The following is a 26,570-nucleotide window of genomic DNA, read 5'->3' as shown; positions in this document are numbered from 1 at the left end:
AGATCTCTTGATTTTCACCTTTTGAGACAAGAATGACCTCTCTATGTCCTTGAGGCCTAAGACTGGTTGCTTATAATTTGCTGCAGGTGGCTTTGCTACTGAACAAAGGTCCTGTTGAACAGCAATGACTGCTGCCTCAGACTGGACTGAGGATTGCTAGAAGCCACACTAATTGTTCTTGAACTCTAAAATACTCCAGCCAGTAACCATATGTACATAGTTGCTCTTTCAAGTTTCACACACCTTATGAAATTTTCTTTTTAAGCTAGCTTCTTTCTAAATCCGCTGGAATCTTGCTTGATTTTGGTCTGAGCTTACTTATCACACAGACATCTTGGCCTATGACCTGATTCAGCTTCACTGGGTTCCTGTTGCAATTCCAACAGAAAACTGAATTACAGTTAACTTGCGGTGGTACAGCTTTGACCCAAAGAACCAAACAGGACTAGGGCCCACCTTTTCTTTCCCATGCAGGATCTCAGGGAAGCCTGCTGCCAAACAAAACCATGAAGATTTAGTTGGGAGCACTCTTCCTGTTGAGCCAGGCTTTAACCAACACTTAACTCACAATTCCATGCTGGTGACAGTACATGTTCCAGCTAGGTTGTACAATTAAAGTCCCACCTGCTGTTACAGATTCTGCAATACCTTGTTCAGGGAAAAAAGATTTAACTAACTGTGTATTTTGTCCAAATCTGCTCAGGACAAATAACTTCATTTCCTCACTTCTTTAGTTTAGCTTGCAGTATTCTCTCACACTTCCTGCCTTGTGTAGCAGTACTGTTTGCTATGATAAACCCCTGCCTGGTTCTGTTTAGCAGGAAATCAGTTCCGTGGTTAGGACCAGGATTGGTTGTTTACATTGTAACTTAGCACCTCCAAATCGCTGATAGCAGCAGGCAACGCAAATGATCCCCAGTCATCGTGTATGCCATTTGTCTTACCTCTGGAGTTAGCAGTGTTTCCAGTCTGCAGACACTAAAACCTGGGAGAAATCTATTCACTTCAGCAGCAGGGAAATTATTACCAACCGCTGGTAATTAAAATATGTCTAAGATTGATTTTTTGGTCTTTTTAATCAACCGTGAAGCAGAAATGAAAGACAGACTGCCAGTGGTAAAGTCACACCTGATTTATATGTTTTGCTTTGCTTAGTTCCTGGAAGCAAATGAACTGCAGAAAATTCTTACAGAAAAGAGCCAATGCAGGGATGTGTTTGCTGTTATCAAATGGCCAAGGGCTGCAATAGCCTTTTATATAATGTGAAAAATGCGAAACTATACCACCCTGGACAAATAGCAAGCTAATAAGTGTGTATACTGCTCTCCCAGGTGGGCTTCTTACACAGGTGGAACTGCAGTGTGACTAATCCTGACTCTTTGTGCCCTGCGATAAAAGGAGAGCATCTATTTCTACGCCAGTCTGGGCTTGTTGCAAAGGAGGAAATGTAGAGTGGGGCTCTAAGCCTGCTTCTTGGACAAACTGTGGGAAAGTGAGGGCATCTGCTTTCTGTCCTGATCGAGACTTTCGTTCCAGGAAGAGACCCATATTGTCTCTATATGGGAGGGCAATGGATCTGCTGAAGACAGGCTCCTCAATCCCCAGCAACTCCCGCACGTGTCGTGAAATATCCTGAAACACAAGACAAAAATATCAGAAATTCTCACTTCACGGGACAATAGCTAATACCCTTCATTTGGTGCCAAAGCAGCAGAAAAGGAAACTGAGTTTCTGAATTTTGGAACATTTTTGCACTTGAAGTTGCAACTCAGGAAGGATCTGAAATCAAGATCCTGGTATGACACTGTAAAAGGAGAGGAGGCTGCACGTTCTCCAGATTTACTGTGGGTGACAGCCTCACAGTTGCTTTCTTTAGTGGCACAAACAGCCTCGCTTTCCTGTTTGCACTTCCAGAACAAACACATTATGGGTGAATGAGCTGGAGTCTGCCTAATGCAAAAACACTGTTGTTTGCAAAGTTATAATGTCAATAACTAGGTCCGTGCACGAAAGAGGTGGAAAAACTAATTAAGCCAGTAAGCCATATTGCTCATTAAGAAAATCAGAGGTGACTGGCTGGCCGAGACAGCTGGGCTGGGACTGTCGGTGAAGAGGCTTGCCATTACTCTTGAACTCACTTCCAAGGACGTAACATTCTGACTGAAGCGTTGAAATGCAGTGCACAAGGTTTTACTGATCTTTCGCAGCATTTCCTCAAAGCCTTCCCCCAACCTTGGCTTGAGCCTGAAGAACAGTACACTACATTATCTGCGATCAAATGAACACTGGACTGGTATTTTCAGTGGCTTTGATACACTTTAGAATAGCAGTACCGTGGAATTAAAATCAGCAGTTTGACCGTGCCAAGCAGCATTCAGAAAATGTAACGTGTAGTTTTTTATCAAACTGCCATTTCCCCCGTATTGCAAAATGTTTCTGTGTCATTGAGCTGATGCTATCATGCTCATTTCCATAGTAACTATCAGGTTTTGACTGCTATCAGCCTTTCCCTGATATTTCTGGTTGGGAAGCTCGCGTGCCCCCGTGTGCAGCATGATGACGTTACGTTTGCACCTGCTCCAGTACACTCTTACTGAGGGCCTCAGGTGAGCCACAGTCAGCTCAGACCTCTGTGAACCTGGATCCCACCCGAGTAGGGTAGAGATTGAAGACACAAGCAAGCAGCAGGATGGAGCATGATTTTCAAGAACTTCTAGGTTCTACTGAAGTCTGAGATGTTCCTCACTCACTTACAAGCTCTGGAAAACATTACAAATAGTCTAATTTGTAAGCTTGCTGGGGTATTCCAGATATCACTTATCCCGGCCTGGTTAGTTTCTCCTTCAGTTTCTACAAGAGAAAGAGCAGGTTTTGCTGTTGATTTCTCTAGGTGGCTTAGTTTTTCTTAGCTGTTAAACAACCACCATACAAAATCCCTATATCCCAGCGAGGAGCTGGGGATTAAAAATCATATAAAGAACTTGTCACCTTCAGCAACTGCAGATGACTGACTACAGAGGCTGTCTCTTCTTGCACTAGACGTACTCTTGAAAGGCTTCTGTATGAACAAAGCCAGCACTGCAATGTGATGCCTTCGCCTCTGATCAACACTAAAACTCATGGTACTAATCGATATTTTTTGTGGCATATTCAGTTTCAAACAAACAGTTAAGATTGCTCAGCCAGAGGGAAGCTTAGAGGTGAAATTGCTTTTTGGTACTCTAGAATAAAAAAGAAGTGTTCATACGCTATTCACTGGAGCACAAAGATTTTCTCTCTCCCTGGTTATTTGAACTTCTACCTTGTGTCCTCTGGGGAAAGCAACTGTAAATCAAATGTGAAACAATTGGCGTGGCTCAGTAAGTGCAGCCTCAAATCCCACTGTTTCCATTATGGAGAGGAAAGAGGGAAATGAAATTTAAGTCAACTTGCTCTGAGGAAGAATGGGATCAATGAATCAACTCTAGCAGCACTACAACTAGGTAAATTATCCCTTCTAACTCCTGAAAAAAAAAAAAAAAAAGCAACTAGGTAGCACCTCTCTTTTAAAACCAGATGACTTTTCCCATCTGTGACCCAAAAGAGTCTTGTCCTTATTCCCCAAAGAGCTTTGCTCTCCTAGGAAACACTGCAACTATTTTGGATGTGTTTTATCAGTTCAACTTTCTGTTACATTTTCTCTTTAAGGATTACTTGTGTGGTCTGTCTCAATTTCTCAGCCACATATTGAAAATAGGAAGAAAAGACAGGCTGGTAACTAAAGCCAAGTTAGTTCGCAACTAAAGCAAAACCTCAGTTTTATTCCTAGGCTCGTCTTTGTTCCACTACCTGATTTTGAGTTGGTGTTTTTCTCTTTGCTCCTATTCTCATACTGCTACGAGGACCTCACAGGGATGCTGACACTCATTACAGTCACTCTGTTGTTCCAGTCTGAGCTCTGCTGTCCTCTGGCTTCTCATGCCAGGTCTCTGCACGTCTATGCTTTGTAGGCTCAGAAGGCTCTGATTACCAGGTATACATATACGTGCTTTGAACTGAGGCTTGTGTTAAAACCTAGTACCTTCCGGTCTCAAATCAGACCCCCTCCCGTTCCCTCTGCATTAGCGGCATCTCTGATGTGGTTTCTTATATCAATAATTTAACATCAGTGGAAAGCAGTTTTATCTAGGTTTCCTCCTACATGTTATTTTAAGGCTCTTTTTAGTACATAAATATATTTCTTCAATGGCAAAAGTCCTCCAATGGCAAAAGGCAAAACCTTTTGTTTGGATTCAAGATATAGAGGTTTGACTTTGCAAGAGACCGGACTTGACTGTCAAAGGGGAGGATGCATTTAAGGGGAAGCATGTGATTAGCACAACTGAAATCACAGTCAATAGTGGATGACCATGATTCAGACAGCAGATCCATTCCTGACTGAAATACCTCTCTCGGAACTGTTCAAACAAATCTAAGCTCATTCTTCTCTAGCTGTAACTACTGTTACACAGGGTACATGCTGTTAGGTATCTCAGCACTTATCTTTGGTAGTTTTCTTTTTGATGCTTTTTTTTTTTCTTTTTGATGGGGATGGGTAACTGTAAGCCACAGCATTCAAACCACAGGTCCCAGGCAAGGTAAAGACGAATCAGTATTAATTCCTCTGTTTTACACTTTATAAAACATAGGGAACACCTGTGCTGCTTCCACAGCATTTGTACACAGAGATGCATAAAATCTCTTTAAAAAATCCAGATTTCCTTTGGCAAAACCCTGAGTTGGCTGAGTGTCAGTGGTAATACTGGAAAGTAAACCAAAACGTACAAATCACAGAAGCTGTGTTTAAGTGGGTCCTTTGCTATTTTGGTGTTAATCCAAAACTCACAGCCAGTGTCTCTGGTATCTCACATCACTATACTGCTGCTGGTTTTAATAGAACTACAGTATGCCGTAGTAAAGAAGCGTGATTTAATGAAGAGTAAACCTCAGTCTGTTTCAAATACTGAGCTGTAATACTTATGTAACATGTTGTTTAGCTGAGGTTTCTTCTGTTTTCTATTGCCATCCCTACATGAGGGATAAACAAATAAAATGAGGGATAAATAAAAGATCAAGACACTCTCTTCCATCATGTTTTTAGTGAAAACTAAATGAATTTAAAAGGATACAAAAATTACCTACATATATTGTAAGTATGAAATGCTGCATCTCTGAACCTTCAGGAATCTTTGGAAGGCCAGGCTGCAGCCTTAACCTTAGCTTATCTGTTGGTGGTTTTAAAGAAACAATGTCTTGAAAGGAAAATTACCAGAAAATTACATGTTTATAAAATGGGGAAGAAGCAGAGACATTTGTGTGCAGCAGAGTATAAAACAAGGAAGTAATAATGAGTTGCCCTTCTGCTGCTTGAGAACTGTGGTTTGACTGTTGCACATTAAAGCTGCCCAGATTTGTAGATGTTCTACAAATTAAAGGGATCAGTAAATGGAAAATTACTGAAAGGAAATTCTGAGGGAGTGTCTAAGAAAGACATTTACATCTTGCTAAGCAATTTTCTGGGGTTAGAGGAGCAACATAGGCTAAAAGAAAGGCAAAGCACTTCTGATGTGCTGACGTTGTCCTAGAAAGGCGGCCTGCAGTCCCCAGTCAGCTATGGAGTTACATCTGAAGACCTGAACAACACAATAATTGGGTTGAGTAAAACTGAGTTGAGTAAAACTGGTTGACTAGTTCCAGGCTCACTGTTAACACACAATCTGCCTGGGCAGATGGGTGACAGCCCCGTGTCCCGGTGAGCAGATGGGGCCAGAGCTGGGCTCTGACAGGCTGAGGCAGCCGTAGCACCACAGCACACTTATGCACCTGCATGTGTCCAAAGTCCGTGACGCCCAGGGCCGGCAGGCTGGAGCAGTTCACCAGGATGAGGCGGCGGCCGGTGATGCTGTTGGCTCTGAAGCACTCCTGGGCAGGGAAGTGGAAGGGAAGGCGATGGGACATCAGCAGCCCTGGGCCATCCCCCGACAGTGTTGTAGAATCATAGGATCACAGAAAGGCTTGGGTTGGAGGGACCTCAAAGTCCACCCAGCCCCAACCCGTGCTGTGGGCAGAGCTGCCCTGCACCAGCTCAGGCTGCCCAGGGCCCCATCCAGCCTGGCCTTCAGCGCCTCCAGGGTTGGGGCACCCACAGCTTCTCTGGGCAGGAGTGCCAGGGCCTCACCACGCCCTGAGTAAAGAATTTCCCCAACATCTAACCTGAGTCTCCCCTCTTTTCGGTTAAAACCATTCCCCTTGCTCCATCACGCTGTCCCGGGCCGCTGACCGAGGCAGCGGCAGCCCCGCACCTGGTACTGGGGGAAGCCGAGCCCCGCCACCCACTCGGCCACCTCGGCGGAGCCCCAGGTCAGGACTGGGCGGGCGGGCCCCTGCCCTGGGCTCGGCCCCATCGGTGGACGCGCGTCCCCCCGAGCCCCGTTGCCCCGGTAACAGCCACTTCCTGCAGCGCACCCCGCTTTCCGTTCCCCCTCCCCCCCCCCGCTGGCAGCGCTCCGGCGGTTCTGCGGAACCCGTTGTCGATTGGCTCCGTTGTCGGGGGGGGACACTAAAGCCTCGGTACGCGGCGGGGCCCTTTCCCCGCGCGCACGCCGCTCGGCTCTTTCCGCCTCCCTCTCCGCTCGGCTCTTTCCGCCGGCGGCGGGCGCAGCGTTTCGGCTCGGCTCGGGTGTTTCCGCCGCGGCAGGCTGCCGCCCTGGGCCCCGCGCCCGCCGGCCCTGCCCATGTCGGACGTACTGGCCGCCGCCGCCGGCTCCCGGTTCGAGCCCCCGGCCGCCGGGGCGCCGGGCGGCTTTAGCGGCGCTGAGCTCTCATCAGGTACGGGCCGGGCTGCGGGGCCGGGGGACGGCAGCGGGCGGGGCGGCGCCATGGGTACACAGCGTGGGCTGCGCTCCGGCCGTGCGGGCTCCGCGGGGGCGGGCGGGGAGCGCGGGGGTCCTCGTTTGAACGCTGCCTGCGTGCCCTCCTGTCGGCGTGTTCTCAGAGACTGAAAGCGATTTATCTCCCTGCGTTCTGTTTGTCGTTAGAAAATGAAGCCGCAGCCCGGAGGACGGAGCCCGCGGAGCAGCGGGGTGATGGCTCGGAGCGCAGCGCCTCGCCGTGCGGGTAGGAAAGCGTTTGTGCGCTCGGTGCCCCGCGGGCGTAAGCGGTGTGCTTTGCCTTGTGCCGTTCCCCGTGCGAGAGCTGCCCCTGTGCGTCCCGAGGGACGGGACTGGAGCCCAAGCTGTCTGCTTTCGGGCCGCGTACGTTGGACTCGGTGTAGGAGCAGCTGTCCCTGCGGGCTTAGGTTTTAAAGCCTGAGAAATAACTAAGTGTAGCTCGTGGCCCACCTGTTCACACTGCAGAATCGATCAGGCTGGAGTCAACCCCGGAAGGTTTTGTAGCTCATAGCCAATAACTCTTTATTATGCCATCCAGTTTTCTCCAAGGAATGAACATAAGCTGTGAGAAGAAAGGCCAAAGTAGTTGCTGGATACTCATGGGTGTTACCTGATGAATCTGTGTATGCTGAATCTCCTTTGAAAGGAAGGGGTCCAAAAAGGGTGATCCACAAAGGCTGCTTGAGGAGGAATTGACTGAATGCTGTAGATGTGCTTGTAAAGCTTGCTCTTGGTAACGTGAGCTGTGTTTGCCCTGTTCTAGTCTCCTGTTTAGATCCAGCATGGAATGTGTCTGAGTTGAGCTGCAGCCTTTTTTTAACTATTCCACACCAGACTGGTAGTCTGATCCCTTGCTAATGAGATTATTTCTCCCTAGTGACAGGATTTTTTTTTAACAGTAATTTAGAGAAAAAATCTTCATCAGAGATAGAATGCCAGGAACGTTTCCTTTCTTGCTCATTCTTTTCCTTCTTTAAACCTTTCTTTTTGTTCTTATATGTCCCTCTCATCACAGAGTGGGATTTGGTCCTCTTTATGTTGGATGTGCTGCTGTAGTGTGGTGTACAGCTTGCTTGTCTCTGCAGCATGTTTGAACATGGCAGAGGGACCTGTGTGTTGTCTGTATTTCTTGGGATTGCTGATGGGGAAGGTTGTGGTAGGGCACTTTCAGGATGGCTCTCAAAACTGTTTTGAGTCTTTTCACTGATCTGGTTGTCCTCTGATGTCATGTAGTAGCTGGCATAACAGGAGGTGTCCTTTCTTGAGCAGAAAGTTGCTGCTGATTTCTATGCTCAGTGCGGTGTTATTGAGCGTGTGTAGTGAGTTACTGCTGTCTAAAGGACATTAAATATGGAATATCTCTCTGAAGTTGCTTCCTCTGTCTGGTATGGAAGATCCTCATGAGGTGACGAGGGCAGAATTGGGGTGTGAAGGGCTCCCCGCACAGGTGTCAGGCACTAACTGCAGGATGCTCGGTGCCTCTGTCCTTCTGAATTCTGGTTGCCTTGGAATGATCCTTCTCACAGCTGAGCTCTGCTGCTTGTGACCTGAGTGTAAGTGCTGAATTGTGGTCCTCTCTTCCTCTGAGAGGTCGCAGATGGGGTCACCCGTGAGTGCGGATGTGACAGAGGATTCAAAGGAAGATAGTTGTGCTTTGGATGACCAGAAAGTGGCTGAAGCTGAAGAGAAGCTGCCTGACCAAATCCAATCCACCAAAGAGGTAGGTGGGTGTTTCTGACATCTAAAAGAAAGAAAGGAGGTCCAGCAGCATTTCTTCCACCCTACTTCTATGCTTAATGACTGTGGGAGTGAGGCTTTAAGTAATAACATTGATTCACTTACATCTTGCATATGTTAGTGAGAGGTAAAAGTAATTCACTTGCTTTGCAAAATCTCTCTTGCGTCTTCTGCTAGTCCTTACTTCCTTGCAGTTTTTGGTTTGCCAAGGTTTCAAGGTTATTCTCACCTTCTGCCTCCTGTCTGGGTCTTCTGGGGTTTCCCTTAATGCATATTTATGGAATAAGGTGTGGAAGGGAATCTGCCATCTTTTGTTTCTTTTGTTGAGTGGCCAATTTGTTTGTATTACAAATTCAGCTGGGAAAACCTGTGCCAGTGTCACACACCTCAGGAGCCGTGTATTTTCATAAGTGGAGAGAGGGCTGGCCCCAACAAACCAGATGGACCTTTACCTAGGATGCAGTTGATGCCAGCGTGATTGTGCTGCAGTGTAGATGCAGACGGAGCTGAAAGGTTCTCCCTAGAGAGGCAGCATCTTGGGATTGCTTTCCAGGAGCAGTCAGCTGCATCTGTGAGGCTGTTGCTTTGCTGAAAGATGACAACTCTCAGGAAGATGGAAACATGTGCCTGCCCAGAGACTCCTGGGGAGGCTAAGGGATGTGTGGTTTCTGACATTAATGCAGCATGTGACTTTGGAGTTGGTGCTGTGGGGAAAATAAAGCAGTGAGGTGCCTCAGAGCAAGATGTTTCTTTCTAGCTCTAACAGAAGCTTCTGCAGGGTCTGACTTGACTTCAGCCTGAATTACTACTGAGTTATTGTAAATCCATCTGGGGACTTTCTTACCATTATAATCTTTGTGACTGGATGTATGTGCTTTGTGCAGGAAGCTCCTGTTCGAATGACCAAGTACCACATACATCAAGGAGCAGGGGATATAGTCATGATTCAGTCAGATCATACTGGTGCTGTGGATATCCTTTCAGCTGAGCTGGAAACTGCAGACCTCCTTGGGGAGCAGAGAAAAGGTGAGGCCTGAAAGGACATAATTTGTTTAATACTCTATGGCCACTTTTTTTTTTTTAGGTGCCAGTTGCCTGCCTTGGTAGAGGCTGCATTGGAGGCACTGCTGATTCCTTCTCAAAATGTGGGCTCCTTGCTAGTGTTGTGAGAAAACTTGATATCCGCCTCCAGAATACAAGAGCCTTATCTGAAAACAGTGAAGCTATTTATGGTAATTCAGCCAGTAGTAAGATGAGCTGATGATCTTTTCCCCTTGTTTCAGCTCAGCCTCCCCCTCTGGCTCCACCTACTACATGGACCATGGGGAAGATGAAGGAATTCAAAGCCAAGATGGGAAAGGAGAAGAATGCTAGAATGGTGGTGAAACGAGGCGAGGTGGTGACAGTCCGTGTGCCAACCCATCCTGATGGGAAACGTGTTTGCTGGGAGTTTGCTACAGATGATTATGACATTGGATTTGGAGTCTATTTTGACTGGACCACTGTTACTAGCACTGCCATTACCGTGCAGGTCAGCGAATCCAGTGATGAGGAGGATGAAGAGGAGGAAGAGGAAATTGAAGGTTGGCGCGCACCTCATGAGTGTTATTTTGTGGTGCTTGTTGCCATGCTCCTGAGAATGTTTGTCAGATGCTGTAATTTCAATCTACTTGGCTTACCCAGTCCGCTTGCTATCTCTGCAGCCTTTTGGTGTTTGGTTAGGCTAAAATGAGAAAGTGGTTAGCCCTTCCTGCTTCAGCACTAGTCAGCGGCTGTCCTCCTCCAACAGCATTTTTGAAATTTAATACATTGAAAAAATAAAGAAGTCACTCTTTGAGCTGATAACAAGCTTTCCTAGCTGAGAAATTTTTGGTGGTAGATGATAACAAAAATGTTCTTTTTTTTGTTGTTTTTACATTGTCCTAGTGTATCATTAACTCCTCCTGACTACTATTTATGTCTTTGTACTCCAGAAACACATGTTACCTATTCTGTGGTTTCAGTATATTTGTGACCAGTGCAGCTGGGGTTTGGTGTCTGAAATCAATCTTGCGAGTACTCCAAAATGTATAGGTTCGTATATGAGGAATTTACTCGGAGTGAATTGAGGATGTACAAACACAGTGAAGTTATAGCGAAGACCTCTCCCACCTTTCCTCTGCTCCATGTCAGTAGCACTGGACCTCCTTAAGTAGACCTGGTTGTGGCATATATAAGAGGAGTGAACTGTCTAGAAGGTAAGTCCAGGGAGAGTAGGCCAGGCTGGCAGGCAACTATGTTCTGTTTTGTTAGTATTGCAAAGAGAACTGATTCTCAACATGTCTTTTTGTCACAGTAAGAAAAGCTGGGCTTCGTAGGTAGTATTAGCAGAGGTCAGGGCAGATGCTACATGTAATGCTATCATAGGTAGCCCTCCCCATGTCTGCATGCCTCTATATTCTGGTCATGTTTATCTTTTTTTGGGCCATTTAGTAGCTTAACTGATGCTTTCCTAATTTTCTCCTCTTTCCTGTTCAGGACTTGCCCCTGTTGGTGACGTGGAAAGGGGCTCCAAATGCTATCTGCGGAACCGCTATGGAGAAGTCATGCCTGTGTATCGAAGGGACAGCCATCGGGAGGTGCAGGCAGGCAGCCATGACTACCCAGGCGAGGGCATCTACCTGCTGAAATTTGATAACTCGTACTCTCTCCTCCGCAATAAGACTCTGTTCTTTCACGTCTTTTACACTAGCTGAAGGGATGGGAAGGGGCAGGGATGGCAGACAGGAGGTGGTGAGCATAGCAGGCTGCCACCCAGCCCTGATACTCCCTGATGGGCACTTCTATGTGACAGAACCAAGGCACAACTCTGCTAGCAACTCTTCAGACACAACCTGGTTTCTCCCCACACCCTCCTTCCCAGCTGTCCCGGTGGAGAAAGGTGGTTGTGACTGGTTGTCTACAGACAGCTGTTATTTCTATGAAACTTTGGGAGTCCTGCTGTCTGTAGGTATAGTGCTGGGCCTTCGTTGCAGCCAGTAAATGCCCAGAGGCCAGGTGCAGCTGGTCTTGATTTCTTTCTGTTGCAGTGATACAAAATGAAATCAAAATATTCTTCATCTGTTGCTGTTTTGTAAGTAATTCTTCAGGCTCTATCTGGATCACTAGAGGGCAGCTGTCAGCTGCAGTAAAACAAAAAACATGTCTGGCTTGTCACCTAACCACTAATAATCTTATCACTTACCCACTACATGTCACCAGCTGCCAGCGCTTCCTTCATTCCTCTATGTGGAGGTGCAGCATGGCCAGTGGCAGCCAGTGCAGATGGCATGGCCATGCTACAACAGCCAGCCCCAGCCTATGGTACCCATGTGTTAGAACAGAGCGTGGGGCTGGGGATTGGAGTGCACAAATGTAACTTCATAGGAAGATTTTCCTGTGGATTAAGAATTGGATGTTGCATCTGTAGATTACAGGGATATAAAAATCATGATTAAAACTCCAGCGACCACAAAGTTTTTTCTGTAATCCAGATGTAATTCAGAAGAAATGGTTTACTGCTGTATTGAATAAATATGAAAAGGTTGGGATATAACAAACAAATATACAGGAAATGTTTCTTAGTAGCAGCATGTTGGTTCACTGGTATTGCTGCCAGCTGGGTAATAGCATATAAAGGAAGGAAGATGCTCCCCAGGGAAGCACAGTTTCTCAGCTGCTATTGCTGTTACAAACGTATTGTTGCAAAAGAACAGAAACTCAAAAGAGGTGGAATTTACCTGATCCTTGCTGTAAACTAGAATGAGCAAGGCTGTTGTTAGCCCTGATCATGTGGTGAAGGATGGAGTTCCTTGGCATGTTTTAGTGGCTAGCGATGGCGCTCCCTGCTTGAGTATTGGTAGTTGAACAAGGATTAAATTAATCCTTCAGAGATGAGTTTTAAATCACATTTATCAGCAACCATTGTTTATTTTAATACTTTTAACATACAATCATGCTCTTTTTAAGAATAGTAACGTGTTTACATTTTGATACCTCTTTGCAGAGACACAGAATGGCTATTTGCACAGTGATGCTAGTAGAATTCTGAGTTTTATTTTTAAATCCTCCAGGTAAAGCACCTCTATTTGATCCATTCCTTCTATCGAGAGGGAATGATGAAGAAAATGATTTTGGGGTAGTTGAAGCCAAAGATTTCATTGTCCTAGGAGGGCTGCATATTTTATCTCAAGGCTATATTGTAATGCTGTGGAATTTTCTTCATGTTCAGGCTTCTCTTCTAACTATCTCTGCTTACTTATTCACTGCCCTAGAGCACTTAGTAGGTCAAAAAGGTGTGTGTGAGAGAGAAGCTTCTAGTAAAGCAGCCCAAGCTTGGAGCAGGAAGAAGGAAAGCCAGAAAACTGATTGGAACATGGTTGCTCCCTGGGTGAGCAGGCAGGGAGCAGAGCTGGTCAGGGTAAGGAGCAGAGCTGGTGCTACCCTGGGCCCTGAGTTGGAAGCCTTTCTCAAAAGAGCGAGAAAGAACCTGGTCACAGGGGAGCTGCTGAGCTGTCCCTCAGCAGAGGGAAACACAAGGCAGCCTTTACAGGGAGGTAGAACAGTAAGGCTTTATATCTGCAATAGTAAAGTGATCTTTAATTTAGCAGCCTGGGGAATATTATTCCTTCCTTTCTCCCCTCTTGGGGCGATGAAGGACCATCTTTTGTGGCCTTCGTACAGCACTTGAATGAGGCCTGAGCAACTTGCATAGGGCTCTCCCCACCCCCCCTTTTTTTTTTTTAACCCTTTGCCTATCGAGTTCTTAGACACTAAGAAGAAGGTGACTTTTCATTGTCTGACCAAAAATGTCAGCGCTGCTCAATGCACTGACTGCCTTTGGTCCTTTCTGATGTAGTCTGCAGGGCCCTGTGTGCACTTGCTGGTTAATGTATAAGACACTGTGTGGCACCTGATCCACTTTCTAATTAGGATTTATTTATGACAAAGGGAATTTTGACCTGTATGTAGGATAAATATTCTACAACTACTGATCCTCAGTTTCACAGCTTACTGTGGGATACTGTTATCACCTCTAAATAAATGTTTCTCCTATAATGTGGCCTCCCTATTGCTAATTTACTGCCACTTCCCCTCTCACTGTCTGTATTTTGATCATATTGTGGTTCAAATCATGCTTTGTCATCTTGTAAGAGGTGAAGAAGGCCTGCTTCACTACCAGTTCTGGTTGCTTACTGAAACAAATAGTATGTGCAGGTTATCAAGATAATAGTGATAAATTGCCTTGTAGATGGTGATCCTACTGCTCAGTTTTAGCTTTCTGAAATGTGGACCAGCCTTTTAATGAGGCTTTTAATGAGGCTCAGGTCATTTGTTTGGAACTGTCCCCATCTCCTAGCCTCATGGACTTAACATAAGCATTGAATCTGGCAGGTTATCCCAATCCACATGTGCTTGCCCTGCAAACACACTATGCCCATAAATAGACCTGCTGTGGTGGAACTGAAAGTGTCTAGTGTGTATTATTTCACATATTTCTTCCCAGAAATATGTGGTATCTCTTGTGAACACAAAACAGTTTTAGGCATAGAGTATTTCATCTGTAGGAAACAGGAGCTTCACAGTTTTATGGGATAATTACCCTTTGTTTATTCTTTAATTTCCACATCGCATAAATGTTTCTCAGGTATTGAAGCATCATTTGTTATCTAAGTGACGACTTCTTTTTGGAAGGATATGTAGTCTTTATTCATTTTCGGATAAATCCACTAGCTTGGCTCTGTGGCTAGTGATAAACAGTGGCCATTTGCATTCGAAATTGAACTCATAGTTGGTTCAAAGAAGTAATCTCCTTATTTCTTGTGTTCTTTTTTTCTGCTATCTATGTATCCTGGACTTGTGTATCTAATCCCACTGTCTGCTGAGGCTGTGGTGGAAGCCGTTCTTGTTTTAATTGTAAGCCTGCGGAACTAGATACTGAGTTTAGAATGAAAAATGAATGTAAAAGGTATTTTCACTTCAGATAGGGAAATTAATCCTTGAGAAAAGAAAATTCCCAATTTTTCTCCAGAAGGGAGATCTCAGATCAGTTCTAAAAATACGTTTCTTCCTCCAGTAGATTGTATCTAAAAATTCAAAAAGCTCAATTAAGGAATAAGCTTCTTCTACATTTTGCAAAACAGTCTTTTTTTTTTTTAATTAGGTTTGCTTTTGTGAAAGCACAGAATTGTTTTCTGGTTTGTTTCGAGTATAACTTAGGTCTAACAGTAAGATTTTCATGTTCAGCCAGAGGCATAAAACAATCCTGTAGCGTAGGATTTGCCTAAAAATTAAGTTGTGTAATTGTTTATAATAATGGTAACAATCTGTTGGGTATTTTTTAATGTCAAATCAGGTAATAAGCTATCCATTGTTTTATCTTATTCTTCTCCATTAGCAGTAGTGTAGCAGCAGGAGTTGAAAGTGTATGCATTTCACTGAGCACTGAGTTGAAATTGCTTTAATCAGGCACCGCTTGTACTGATTTAATTTGCTAACCAACTCTGGAGGCCTGTCGGATGGATTCATGTTTAAGGTTATTGGTGTCAGGTACAGGCTATTTGGAAAGTAATATTTGGGACTCAGTTATGTACATTAATACCACCACTGAGCCACTTACATGAACAGTAAGTTGAAACTGTGCTTAAGGAGAGAAAGAGTTTAATTGACTGTCTTGAGGTACTAAGATGAAAGTTGAGTTACTATGCAACAGCCTGAAAGGTTGCCAAGCTCCTTTCTTTTCGGTTCTATCCTGTGGACTGTCTCCTTGTAACTGTGTGCATGTAGCCATGTATGGCCTGCAGTGGGGCCAGCTGTGCTGCTGGACTTGGTGGGATGGGCTGGAGGTGACCCTTGTCATATGCCTAGTTGCTGAGAGGTACTTGTTCTTGTGAGCTGGGAACTGGGGGTAGAGAATTAATCTCTAATTGAGTTCACTTTATCCCCACTGCTTATATCCTTCCTTCTTGCCTCACTGCTCCCTAGTACACTTTGCAGAGGATTTATCACAAGGTGCCTTAGGAGCAAGGAGCATGTCTGAAGTAAGAGCCACAGATGTCATTAATCCAAGGGTTTTTTTTCCTTATTTCTCTCTGAGCAGAGAGGAGGCACTAAGATCAAGCAAGGAGAGCCGTGGTAAGCTGTTCCTGAGGGCTTAAGCTGTTCATTAGTCTGCCTTGTTGCTCATAAGCTGCTGCAAAATATTGTGGAACACCAGAGGACTACTCCTTCTGATATTCTGATGCTAAGCCTGAGGACCAGAGAAACAGCAGACAGACATAGATAGCATTCCTCATGGCCATTCATTATTTTACCAAAGTGAGTTCAGTGTTGAGTGGTGTGTGCTTACGTGTATTGAGATTGGATGAGAGATCAAAGCAACAAAGGTGTTTTTTATCTGCAAGTGAAATTACTTTCTCCATTTCTTGTTTCTGGGATAATAATGGATGTGATGATTAATGTCATGTAGATATAGCATAACATCTGAATTGGAAGAAGGGAAAACTGAACTGATCTTGTCAAATACATAAGTTAATTAGGCTGTGAAAGAAGCCACAAGTTTAGCAGGAGTCAAAGTGTGAAGTCACTTATCTAGATAAGTTAGTAAACACTTAACTAAAGTTTTAGAGTAAACATCAAATTGCAGAGTTCAAAGACATCTTGCTAGGAGAAGAATTTCCTTTGGAACCATTCTACTTTTGCCTCCAAAGGGTCTCTGGCATTTTATTCCAAAACACTTATGCTGTTGCAGCTCAAGATAGAACATCAAGGCTGAATGGATGGATCTGAGTGGCTCTGGGCGGCCTGGTCTAGTGGTTGGCGACCCTGCACTCAGCAGGGGGGTTGAGACTAGATGATCTCTGAGGTCCTTTTCAACCCAGGCCATTCTATGATTCTATGATCTGTGGTTGGTCAGTAAGGGTTATCTGGTTTAAGCCCATCTGGACTGGTGAGTGAAGTCTCTTAGGCAAGAAGCTAGATGCCAACCATTAGGCTCTAAGCTAAAGAGGCTTTGCCTGACTTTTAAGTTTAGGAGCTGTTCTTGGAAACTAAACAGCTGGAGATGATCTACCTGTAACTTCCAGGATGTCTGAGTGACTAACTGCTCTCCTCAAAGTGAAGCAATCTGCTCTTGAGTCCCTGCTCCAAGCTGCTAGCATAGTCTTTCAGTGGAGAGTGTCTTGTAGGTGTTCATATCCTTTTTTTTTTTTTCCAGACATATATTCTTGTAAACTGTGACAGCTGTCTAAGTCCTTATGTGATGTGAATATATTTGATGTCCTAGAACCTCAAAATTCATTTGTCTGTACCAGCCTGTTGCTTTTCATCTCCTGAAGAAATTAGTTCTAAAGGGAGGTTACTTTAACAAGATATGGCACTGAATCTATTGCTGAAGGGCACATGTGAAGACATATTTATAGCGTGCTTGCATTCCTTCTAGGCTTGGTTTGTATTGTTTATATTTGATGTGTTGTGGCTGATTTGTAATATTATATTGAAAGTTATTCCCTTTAAATAAACTTTTCACTATGCAATCACAACTTTTCTGTTTAAAGATAGTGTCTTCATACGAGAAAGTGAAATACAGATTTACCAAAAAAACATAAATACAATGAAACTTATTTTTATGAGCGATGAAACAGCAACTATTCCAAATGTACTTTGCTGTATACTGGACATTTTAGTTGCAAATGAGTAGGGAAAATGTTCAGTTGTCAGCTAGTGATCACTGCTCTAGCTAGGACATTCTCTGTTAAAGTGACTTGAAGTGTTGTTTTTTTTTTTATATTTATTATTCTTCAAATTTTCTGCAACACCTGGATTTATACTGAATGTCTGAAGAACTAGAGAGGAACAAGCAAGTAGCCAGGCTATATAGCCAGGCTAAAGCTGTGGATGCTTTCTCATTTGTTGTTTCAAAACCCAGCAGGGCAAGTGCTGCATGAGTTCAGATGTCTCTCTTCTCTTCTCGTGCTTGCCCCGAGCATTTCTACAAAATAATTGATGGGCAGAAGCGATCATACAGAGAGTTGATCAAAGGGATAGGTGGCTCTGCCGAGTTAAAGACACTTTGTCTCTTCTTAAGAGCACAGAAAAGAAATAGCAGTACAGCTATTTGATTGCCATTAGGTCGCTATGGATCTCTGCCGTTTGTCATGGCTTGGGCATGTGGCCAAGAGGACAATTAAACAACCTGGTGGGGATGCAGGGAAGTGATGTGACATTTCACAACATTATTTCCCAGCCTTTCTGTACCTTTTGCAGTTGAGCTGCAGCAGGACCAATCTGGTCTTTCTGGCAGCGGGCAGTGCTGGCCCAGTATACCCAGGAGACCACTTAAAAGCCGTGTATGGAGTACGGTTCCCTTGGCCGCTCTAGTCCTGTCGCTGGTATCAGTGTAGCTCTCAGGGACGGTTGCTCTTCGTCCCGTCGCGGCCCCGGGGCCTTGGACGCTCCCGACACGCACTGGCCAGCCGGCCCTCTCGGTTCTCTCCGCAGGGAGGAAGCGGGCGGGGACGGTTGATGGCCGGCGGCTGCCCACAGCTGCGCCGGCCTCCGGCACCTTCACAGCAGCGACCCACGGCCGCTTTTCTTTCTCTCCCGCCAGCCATGCTGCCCGCCTGCCGCGGCCCCGCTGCCCGTGGTGGGCTGGGAGCGGGCGGTGCCGCCTGGGAGAGCGACCTCGCCTTCTACGTGCTATGGGCAATGCAGGAGCCGCCGCGACGGCTGAGCAGGTGCGGCCCGGCCCGGCCCGGGGCTGCCTTCCACGGGCAGCTGCTGCCCCGGGGAGCGAGAGGGAGGCTTACCGCTATATTTCCTACACTTCCCTGGGATATTTTTGAGCCTTCCTGATATTTCTCTGATTTTATGTTTTCTTGTTTACTCTTCCTCCCAGCCAGTCCAGCAAGATGGGCTACCAAGCCTGGCTGCCCCTGCCACTGCCCAGGCAGCTGGTGGTGTTCAGCCTGGGTGACTGGAGCTGCTACTCCCCAGACACGAGCATCGCGGTGGACGTGCTGGTGGCACCAGGCGTTGGGGCGCAGCAGCTTGGCACACTGGGGCCTGCCTGCAGGTACCAGTGGGATAGGGCACTGGTGGGTGTTGCTGGGCTGCCCTGTAGGGTGCTTCACCCTGCTTTTCCCTCCCTTCCATGGCTTTATATGGAAGAGACCAGAGCCTCCTGGGATGGCTCTGGGAAGGGTGAATGCAGCAGGGGCATAACCAAGTGCCACGGGTGCGTTGTTTATACTAAAACTATCGCAGATTCTGTAGAAGAATCTGTTTAGAGTAGAAAATCTTAACTGTCTAGTATGATTGTTATTTAGATAGGAAAGAATACCCCTTTACCTCTTAGAAATGGTGTTAGTTTCCTAGACCTCTGTCTCACATCTCATCCATAATAGTGTGAAAGAGAATCAGAGACGGCCCTTGCCTTGCTTTGTATCATGAGGTAACAGTTGTACACCCAAACATAAGCTACTCTCTAGAGCTTCCTGCGATGTTTCTAACTTTCAGCTGCTTTCAGAGTTGGTATTCTTTGGCTTTGAGATGCTACCAGCAAGTGTAGGAGCAAGAATTCCTCAATGGTTGATGCCAGCTGTGGGCTGAGAACCCGTGATGCTCTGTGCAGGTCTCTGGTGTGGGAAGGTGACTGGAGGACAGATGTTCTCATGGCCTCATTGAAAAAAGTGGATGAAGGCAACCCTGTGAAGCTTGTCCTGACTGTCCATGGACAGGTGAAAGAAGTGATAACCTCTCTTCCTTTCCTGGGCTCCAAACCACTTCAGCTTTGCCAACTCTGAACTTTAAACTTCCTTTCCCATCCCCTTATATTTCTTCTCTTTGCTACTTGAAGGCAGAGCCACGTTGCATAAATCTATTAATGCATGTCTGGTCTGAACCTCAGCCCTCCTTAATATTCCAGTCCTACTCACTAAACACAACTTTGCTAAAACACCTCACGTATTGCAGCAGATATGCAGCAGAGAATGGCTCACTTCCAATTCTACTCTCCTGTATTTGTGGTACATGAATGATTGTTTTACAGTGTGCTAAAGTCCTTGGATTTAGTGTTTTTCACTGTCTGGCTTTGTTTTCCTTTTTTTTATTTTGTTGGATTAACCCAGAAAGATTTGGGCTATTCCCTTGCAGGGAACCTGTCCCTTGCAATACATATTTATGCTCACCTTCTGTGGCTGACAGTTTGCATGGACTTTTGTTCTAACACCACCCATTGTTGCTTCTGTCCCAGCTGCTCCGGGGAGTCTCCAGCAGTACGCCCGCCCACTCATTTCTGGTCCCAGAGACCACCCAGTCCCCAGTGCTCCCTGCTGATGAGGGGCCCCTTGATCAGGACCTAGAGGATCCTACTGCCGTAAGTGTGCACTGGGTCCTTCCTCTCATCAGTTCACTCCTCCTTAGTATGTATGTGAAACTGCTCAGTTTGTATCTAGCAGCAGCACTTGCTGCCTTTCTCTTAGCAAATACCTGGCTAAGCAGGTTTTGGAGTCAAAGGTTCATTTATGCTACAGAAGTTGGTTAATATCTTTGAAGGGCTTGAATTTAACAGCCCCTGATGGGATCACTGATCCACTTGATGACTGGCACTGATGCCCCTCTGCCTCTCTGATCGCCTTTGTATGAGCTTGCCTGTGGCAGCCAGTAGCTGAAAGCAGGCTGCTGGCTGGGCATATAGCAGTGGGCAACTGCGTGGCTTGGTACATGTTTGGCAGCTGATGTTGTTGGCATGTTGACCCTGACTAAACAGGAAAGCAAGCCTGAAAACAGCTGCCACATGAAACTTGTCTCTGGGCCTGTTATAGACAAATTCAAAGTAGCCTCAGGTCTTTCTCTTCATAACTGCTTTGACTAGGGCTCTTGTCACAGGTTAAGAGTCAGAGCTCTGAGATGGCTGCAGGAACTTCCTGGCCTGGCAGGAAGGACTTCCACACACCACTAAGGAGCCTGGTGGTACCCTGCACCTTGAAGCCACCACCTCATGAGATGGGGCCCAGTGACGCCTGGAAGAAGAGTCCTGTCCGCCCCAAGAAGCCCAGGAAAATTTTATTTGAACCCAGAGCATCTGAGAGAGAGCTTGACGTAGAAGGTAACTCTGGCAGCTTCTGGGTGTATTTTATGGGTCTTGTCTGCACTGTCTCCCACTGCTGATGGCAACAGATTCCACTGTGTTTCTTGGTATGCCTCCAAAGGCTGGGCTTGTCTGTGCCTGGTAAAGTACAGAGAACTGCTTCTTAGCCCTGGATAAACTGCTTGAGCAGTTTTTGTCCATTGGGAAAAGGATATAGAACATGATGCACTTTTTAGTGCCAGTACTCTGTACTGTAACATAATATGCCTTATCTCTTCATATGAGTAAAAGTGTTATAAATGAGGGCAAGTACCATTAGCCTTGTCTTACAAACGAGCAAACTGAGGCAGAAGAAGGTAACCTACCACTATGTTCTGTAACCTCTCCATTAGTCTGTCTGTTCCTCTACCATGAGCATACCATTTGGTCCATAGAAGACATTGTTTATTATTGAAGTATGAAGGATAAAAGAAGAAATTGATGTAAATATTAGTAGTATAATTGTACTTAATTTTCAGTAGTGAGGAGGTAGCTGCCAAGGGTTTTGGGAATTAAACCTTTAGCTTCTGGAGTGTGAATTTCAAGTCAGCTCCAAGGCGTGACCAAGCTTGTGTGTAAATATTTGACAGCAGCTCAATGGTTACCATGTGAAATCACTTACTGGGACTTGCTTCGTACAAAGACAAATGTAGTGAGGGGTGAATGAGCTTTTCATCAGCAATGTAAAATGCAACAGTGACAGCATAATAGCAGTCAGAAGAGATGTGCCTTGCTCTTACCTGTCTTCTGCATTGCTTCTGATGAGACTTTCTTCAGGATTCTTGGTCTTGCACCTTATTTGTTGCTAGCAGGTAGCTCTGTGGTGAGGGATTGAGGAAAGAAGGCCGGAGGGTACTTAAACCACAGAGCTGACCATTTCCCAGGATATGTCTGCTGGCTGCTTTCTTTACAGGGCTGTCTGTGTTTCCTCTGCAGATCTGGCGGTGGAGGAGTTGCAAGGTGAAGATCTGGCTTCTAGACCCTGGTTTGTCTTTTCACCCATCTGGTGATGCCATTCCCTTTGACATCACAGGCTGCTCGTGTTCGATCCTTTAGCTCCCAAGTGATCAGGAATAGCAAGCACGTTGTGTGTATATATTGTGTGCAATTGTGTAGGTGCTTCCAGTACTGTCAGGCTCCCTAATATGCTTCTGTAGCCCCTTTGAATCTTGGACACTTCAGGGTGTGTAGCCATTTGAGGCAAAGAATAAGATGTGGAATAAGCTTTGATAAAAAGGATTTTTTAGCTTGCTCAGCCAAATGCAGGGGTTGGGATGGGAAAGGAGGAGGAACAGAGCAGTAGGAGGAATATCTCTGGAAACAGCTCCAGGTTTTAGGTTGGTATGTCTTAGGCATTGACAAGCTCTTACTGGTAGCCCTCTCTTGTGTTCTCACAAGTAGTAATGCAAGGAGAGAGCACGACTGGGATTTCTTTCTGGGAATAGGTGCTCAGTAGCATCCAAGCCTGCCCCTGCCTGCCTGTCTCTGAAGTGGCAGCTGTATGTGTCCTACATCCAGCCAGACCCCTCTCTGCTGACTCCTTCTGCTCATGATGACTCTCCTTGTACAGTACTTTTTCCCCAAAGCCAACAGAAAATCATCTTCAGGGGGCTGTGCCCTTTGCCATCCCAATGATAAGAGACCTGCAGTCTTTTCTTTCCCATTTTCCTCCCTCTGAGCCCTCAGCTGCCTTATTCTCTCCAGTTAAGGGAACTGAGGAGTGCCTTCTGACTGCTCCCAGCGCTGTGCTCTCCCCTCCCCAGGCAGCCCCAGCCCACGGTGGTGCCATGCCATGTGCCTCAGTGATCTGAGAACAGCTGTTCTGGTTGGCGGAGAAGGCATCGATCAGCAGGCCTGCAAGGATGCTCTGTGGAAACTGGAAATCGGTGAGGGGTTTAGGGCTGTCAAAGGCAATGGGGTGGGTGGGAATAAAGGATGAATTGAGTGGGAGAGTGTCCTTTGGTGTCTGTGCATGGGGAGGGAGCAGCAGAGGGGCCACAGCTCCTGACACAGTCACAGTCAGTTCTAGTTAGTGTCTGGTGGTGATGCCGCTCCAGGCACTTTCCCAGTGTGCTGGGAAGGTTACTGCAGGATGCACAACAGACTTTTCATGCTGCCTGTTGCTGTGCTGTGCCTGTCATAAAGCTTGCACATTGGTAAAGGGATTATGTTGCTCTGGATGAACAGACAGGAGAAAGGGAACAAAGAACCTCCAATTAAGATCTGTGCTTATGAAGTAATGATGTCTCCATGTTTAAACTTTCCTACTTACTATTTGCCTGGTGTTGCTCCTATAGACAGCGATTTTTGGCTTCCAGTGAGTCTCCAGCAACAAAACGCAATGCCATCATGCTTACGTGGTCACACAGCTACCTATGACCCAGAAACCAAGCGTATCTACATTTTTGGGGGCATTAGGGAGGACAAAGACTACAGCAGCATCTACATTCTGGACACAGTCACCTGGAAATGGCTTCTTGTGGCTGTAAGTACTGCAGCTCTTCTAAGATAAAAGCACATGAAGTGTGGCAAGTCCTGCCTGAGTGTGGCAATTGATGTACTGATATCTGTACTCCAGAAGTCTGGGTCTGTTGTTGCTGCAGGTTGCCTGAGCTGCTTAGCTTTCTTGTATCTGTCAAACCCAACTATGCTGAAGGGCCACAAGCTTGGCAGAAAAGAGAGGGGATACCTAAAGTGAATGAAACAACGTGGAAAAAACGGTTGCTGCAAGAGTGCTGTGTCTGATCAAGGTGGTGGGTGGGAGGTACTGCACAAGTAGCAAAGAGAAATGGCGTCTCATTCTGTATGGTGCTGTTGAGAGCTACGTTGGATACCAGGGAACTGGTCTTTTGAAGTCAGAGTGCTGCTCTGAGCACGTGAGGTCTCTAAGCTCTTTAGATTGCCTGTCCTGTTCTTGCAGCAGGCCTTGTCAGTTAAGGATTCTCTCTTTCCTGGCTAAAGCAGAAGACTGCTTTTACTGAACAATACTGGGATGAGATCTTTCCATTCCCTGTCTTGTTTTGAGACAGCTGGAGTGGGAGGTTAACTTCCTGCTCTCATAATAGCATTCTGGTTGTACAGTGTATGCAAAGGATGTACTGTCTGCCTGCATGGCAAACATCTGATGGGGGAGCCAATAAAATGAATATTGAGACTTGATGAACTCATGGCATGATGTGGAACCCTTTCTTATGGGTCATGCAGCAAATAACGCACTTCTTACAACAGATGTTGTGTTCCTAGGCTAAAGGAAGAATGCCAATGCTGACCTATCACAGTGCAACTATCTATCGCAAGGAGCTCTTCGTCTTTGGAGGGGCTTTCCCTAAAACCGCATCACTGGCAGTTGGACCCTGCAGCAACATGCTCTATGTCTTCAATCCAGAACATGAAATTTGGTACCAGCCCATCTCAGAAGGGGAGAAGCCACTGCCTAGGCTTGGGTGAGAGTGCTCTTGCTCCAGCGCTCCAAAATAGAGCAGGCAACCTCACCTTCCCTCTCACCTCAGTGCAATTTCCTAAATATTAGGTGATTGTTCTCCACAATTTCCTCCATTAAGATAAGGCTATGTTTTGAGTAATATTCTGTCATGAATCCTGACAGGGCTCTGTCCTTGGGCTGCAGTGGCTGAGAATAGAGAGGGATGCAGACGGAAGCTATTGCAGCTCATTAACAGAAGCCAAGGCAGACTGAACAAAGGCTAACACACCAGGGAGTATGCTGAAGATGCTTTGCTCATTTGCTGCTTCTCTGCTTAGGCATTCAGCTACTCTACTGAAGAACAAGCTGCTGATATTTGGGGGTCAGAGATCTTGTCTCTACCTCAGTGACATGCACATCTTGGATCTGGGTAAGAAAGTCTGTGCCATCTTTGGAGATCTGTTTTAAGGCAAGGACTGGGAAATGAGGGCTGCAGAATGGAAAGGCAGAATTAACACTGTAAAGTTCCTGACTAGGCAATGGAGATGGAAAACTGGGTTAGTAGGGGGGTAAGAGGGCAGGGAATGGGGAAAAACAAGACATTCTTTTTCTGGAAGAAGCTGGGCAACAGAAAGTACAGGTGGCTGATATGACAGAGTTTAGAAGTCTTTGTCTGATTATAAGGCTGAGAAATACTGCGAGGAGTGCTTTTTGGACTTTTAATCCGCCTTTCTCCTGGCTGTCAGGTTTCATGGAGTATACACCAGTCCCCCTCCATGCAGGACAGCCTTCTGCACGTTGGTAAGATCCTGTTGCAGATCTAGAAGCATTTTCTTCCTCTGTCCTTTCTCTGTGAAGACAGGCTTAAAAGGTGCTTGTGATCAGACTCAGTTGCGTACCTTTGTCTCACTAGTCAAAATACAGTGGGTGGCCCCTCTGCTGTGGGACCAGAAACTCCCATGCCCGGGTCCTTGTAAGTTGTGGGGAATACAGACCACTTAGTTACCTAAGTGGAAATCTGAAAGGGACGCTATTTCCTGTTAGACCAATGACTTAAGTCAGACCAAAGCCTGCTATCTCATTCCATATAGCAAAACGCAGAATAAGTTTTGTTAGCTCCTGAAGTAATGAGGTGCTTTTCATGCCATGACTTGCAGAGAGAAACTAACAGCTCTTTCAGGGCTATTCAGCAAGTCAGGGCAGAAGAGAAGTTAACTTCTATTCTTCAGCTTAAGCCCCCAGTCTGCTGCTGAAAATCTGTTCACCTCTGCCCATTGCTGACTGACACAACCCCACCTTTGCTCTGGTCCCAGTTTTCATGCAGCTCTGGCTGTGTCAGACTGGAAAGTTCTGATCAGTGGAGGCTGCAATGCCAAGGGAGCCCTGCAGGATGCCTTTGTTTTTCACCTAGGTGAGTGAATCTCCCTCCCTATCTCCATAGCTTTTGGTGATGGTGGACTGCAGTGGTGTTTCTGAATGTGTAGTCTGGTGTGTTTGTTTCACTCCTTGCATTAGAAACGTAGGTGGCTTTTTTCTTTTCTTTTTTTTCCTCCATTATTGATAACCCATTTCTACTTCAGATACTCTTTCTTGGAGCACAGTGATCCACCATGACCTCTGCTCTGTGCCACGAGCTGGCCACACATTGCTTGATCTGACTCCTGCCCATGTGATGGATGTGGACAAGGCGAAGAAGAATAAGCATAACCTGCATATGGTGTTGGTCTTTGGGGGCTCCAACTGTGCTGGAACCTTTTACAACAGCACAAAGAAGATCCAGCTGGACCTATGATAATGCAGGATAACCAGAATGAGTCTGGCACAGCAAGGGCTCTTTGCCAGCACAAAGAAGGGTAATAAATGAGTCTCAGAAATGTGGCAGTCCAGGTTTCTATATGGAATTGAATGCTACCTTGGCACAAGATATCACTGACTTGCAATGTCTTTCTGTATGCTGTGCATATTGCCCTTTTAGGGCAGTTGATACACAGCATCAGACTGGTAGAAATCCCCTATCATATCTCTGGCTTGGTGCCTAGGTGTGGGTGCCAGAACTTTCATGGGATCCGAGATAAACCTTCACAGGAACACAGTTACGGGCTTCTTGTTTCCTTTCATGACCTACAGGTTTCCCTTTTTGACCTACAGGGCTGGAATTTCTCGGGTGCTCTGAAGATGACTCAGGCGCTTGGTCTCTTTTTGGATGAGCAGAATGGGATTTGTTGCTGCAGCTTGGAAGTTCCTCAGAGTTGAAGTACCAGGATGATTCTGACATAGAGGGAGGGCATGTAATATGGGATTTATTCCTCTAGGAAATAGTTTACAGCTGAAGACTAGGAAAATGTACAGGGCATTGTCT

The 26,570-nt window shown here is 45.9% G+C and overlaps 3 protein-coding genes across 8 annotated transcripts; 2 read left to right on the top strand and 1 right to left on the bottom strand.

Moving 5' to 3' along the window:
* Window positions 1,118-6,502, bottom strand: SAMD15 (sterile alpha motif domain containing 15). 3 transcript variants are annotated; one of them, XR_002440529.1, is made up of 3 exons: window positions 6,232-6,463; window positions 5,842-5,940; window positions 1,118-1,632 (listed from the first exon to the last, which is right to left on the bottom strand). XR_002440529.1 is itself a non-coding variant. In XM_021403034.1 (3 exons), exons 1-3 carry the CDS (start codon window positions 6,420-6,422, stop codon window positions 1,366-1,368), a joined length of 468 nt encoding a protein of 155 aa, XP_021258709.1. In that variant the 5' UTR covers window positions 6,423-6,502; the 3' UTR covers window positions 1,118-1,365. The 3 variants fall into 3 exon arrangements, 2 of the variants coding, with proteins under 2 accessions (XP_021258709.1, XP_021258710.1); XM_021403034.1 differs by having other exon boundaries at window positions 6,321-6,502; XM_021403035.1 differs by having other exon boundaries at window positions 5,842-5,984; window positions 6,232-6,466.
* Window positions 6,607-17,203, top strand: TMED8 (transmembrane p24 trafficking protein family member 8). The gene is made up of 6 exons (XM_021403029.1): window positions 6,607-6,846; window positions 7,056-7,134; window positions 8,499-8,628; window positions 9,530-9,671; window positions 9,929-10,228; window positions 11,163-17,203. Exons 1-6 carry the CDS (start codon window positions 6,753-6,755, stop codon window positions 11,378-11,380), a joined length of 963 nt encoding a protein of 320 aa, XP_021258704.1. The 5' UTR covers window positions 6,607-6,752; the 3' UTR covers window positions 11,381-17,203.
* On the top strand, window positions 17,341-26,499 carry LOC110401668. 4 transcript variants are annotated; one of them, XR_002440525.1, is made up of 14 exons: window positions 17,341-18,397; window positions 18,559-18,735; window positions 19,294-19,399; window positions 19,915-20,037; window positions 20,550-20,769; window positions 21,727-21,750; window positions 22,554-22,676; window positions 23,088-23,275; window positions 24,034-24,233; window positions 24,550-24,641; window positions 24,958-25,012; window positions 25,525-25,622; window positions 25,792-26,064; window positions 26,360-26,499. XR_002440525.1 is itself a non-coding variant. In XM_021403026.1 (13 exons), exons 1-13 carry the CDS (start codon window positions 18,186-18,188, stop codon window positions 26,001-26,003), a joined length of 1,830 nt encoding a protein of 609 aa, XP_021258701.1. In that variant the 5' UTR covers window positions 17,341-18,185; the 3' UTR covers window positions 26,004-26,303. The 4 variants fall into 4 exon arrangements, 2 of the variants coding, with proteins under 2 accessions (XP_021258701.1, XP_021258702.1); XR_002440527.1 differs by lacking the exon at window positions 26,360-26,499 and having other exon boundaries at window positions 25,441-25,622; window positions 25,792-25,842; XM_021403026.1 differs by lacking the exon at window positions 26,360-26,499 and having other exon boundaries at window positions 25,792-26,303.

The sequence above is a fragment of the Numida meleagris genome, chromosome 6 (genome assembly GCF_002078875.1).
Source record: "Numida meleagris isolate 19003 breed g44 Domestic line chromosome 6, NumMel1.0, whole genome shotgun sequence".
NCBI lineage: Eukaryota > Metazoa > Chordata > Aves > Galliformes > Numididae > Numida > Numida meleagris.
The sequence above is the reverse complement of the archived record's forward strand: the minus strand, read 5'-3'. Positions and strand labels throughout refer to the sequence as shown.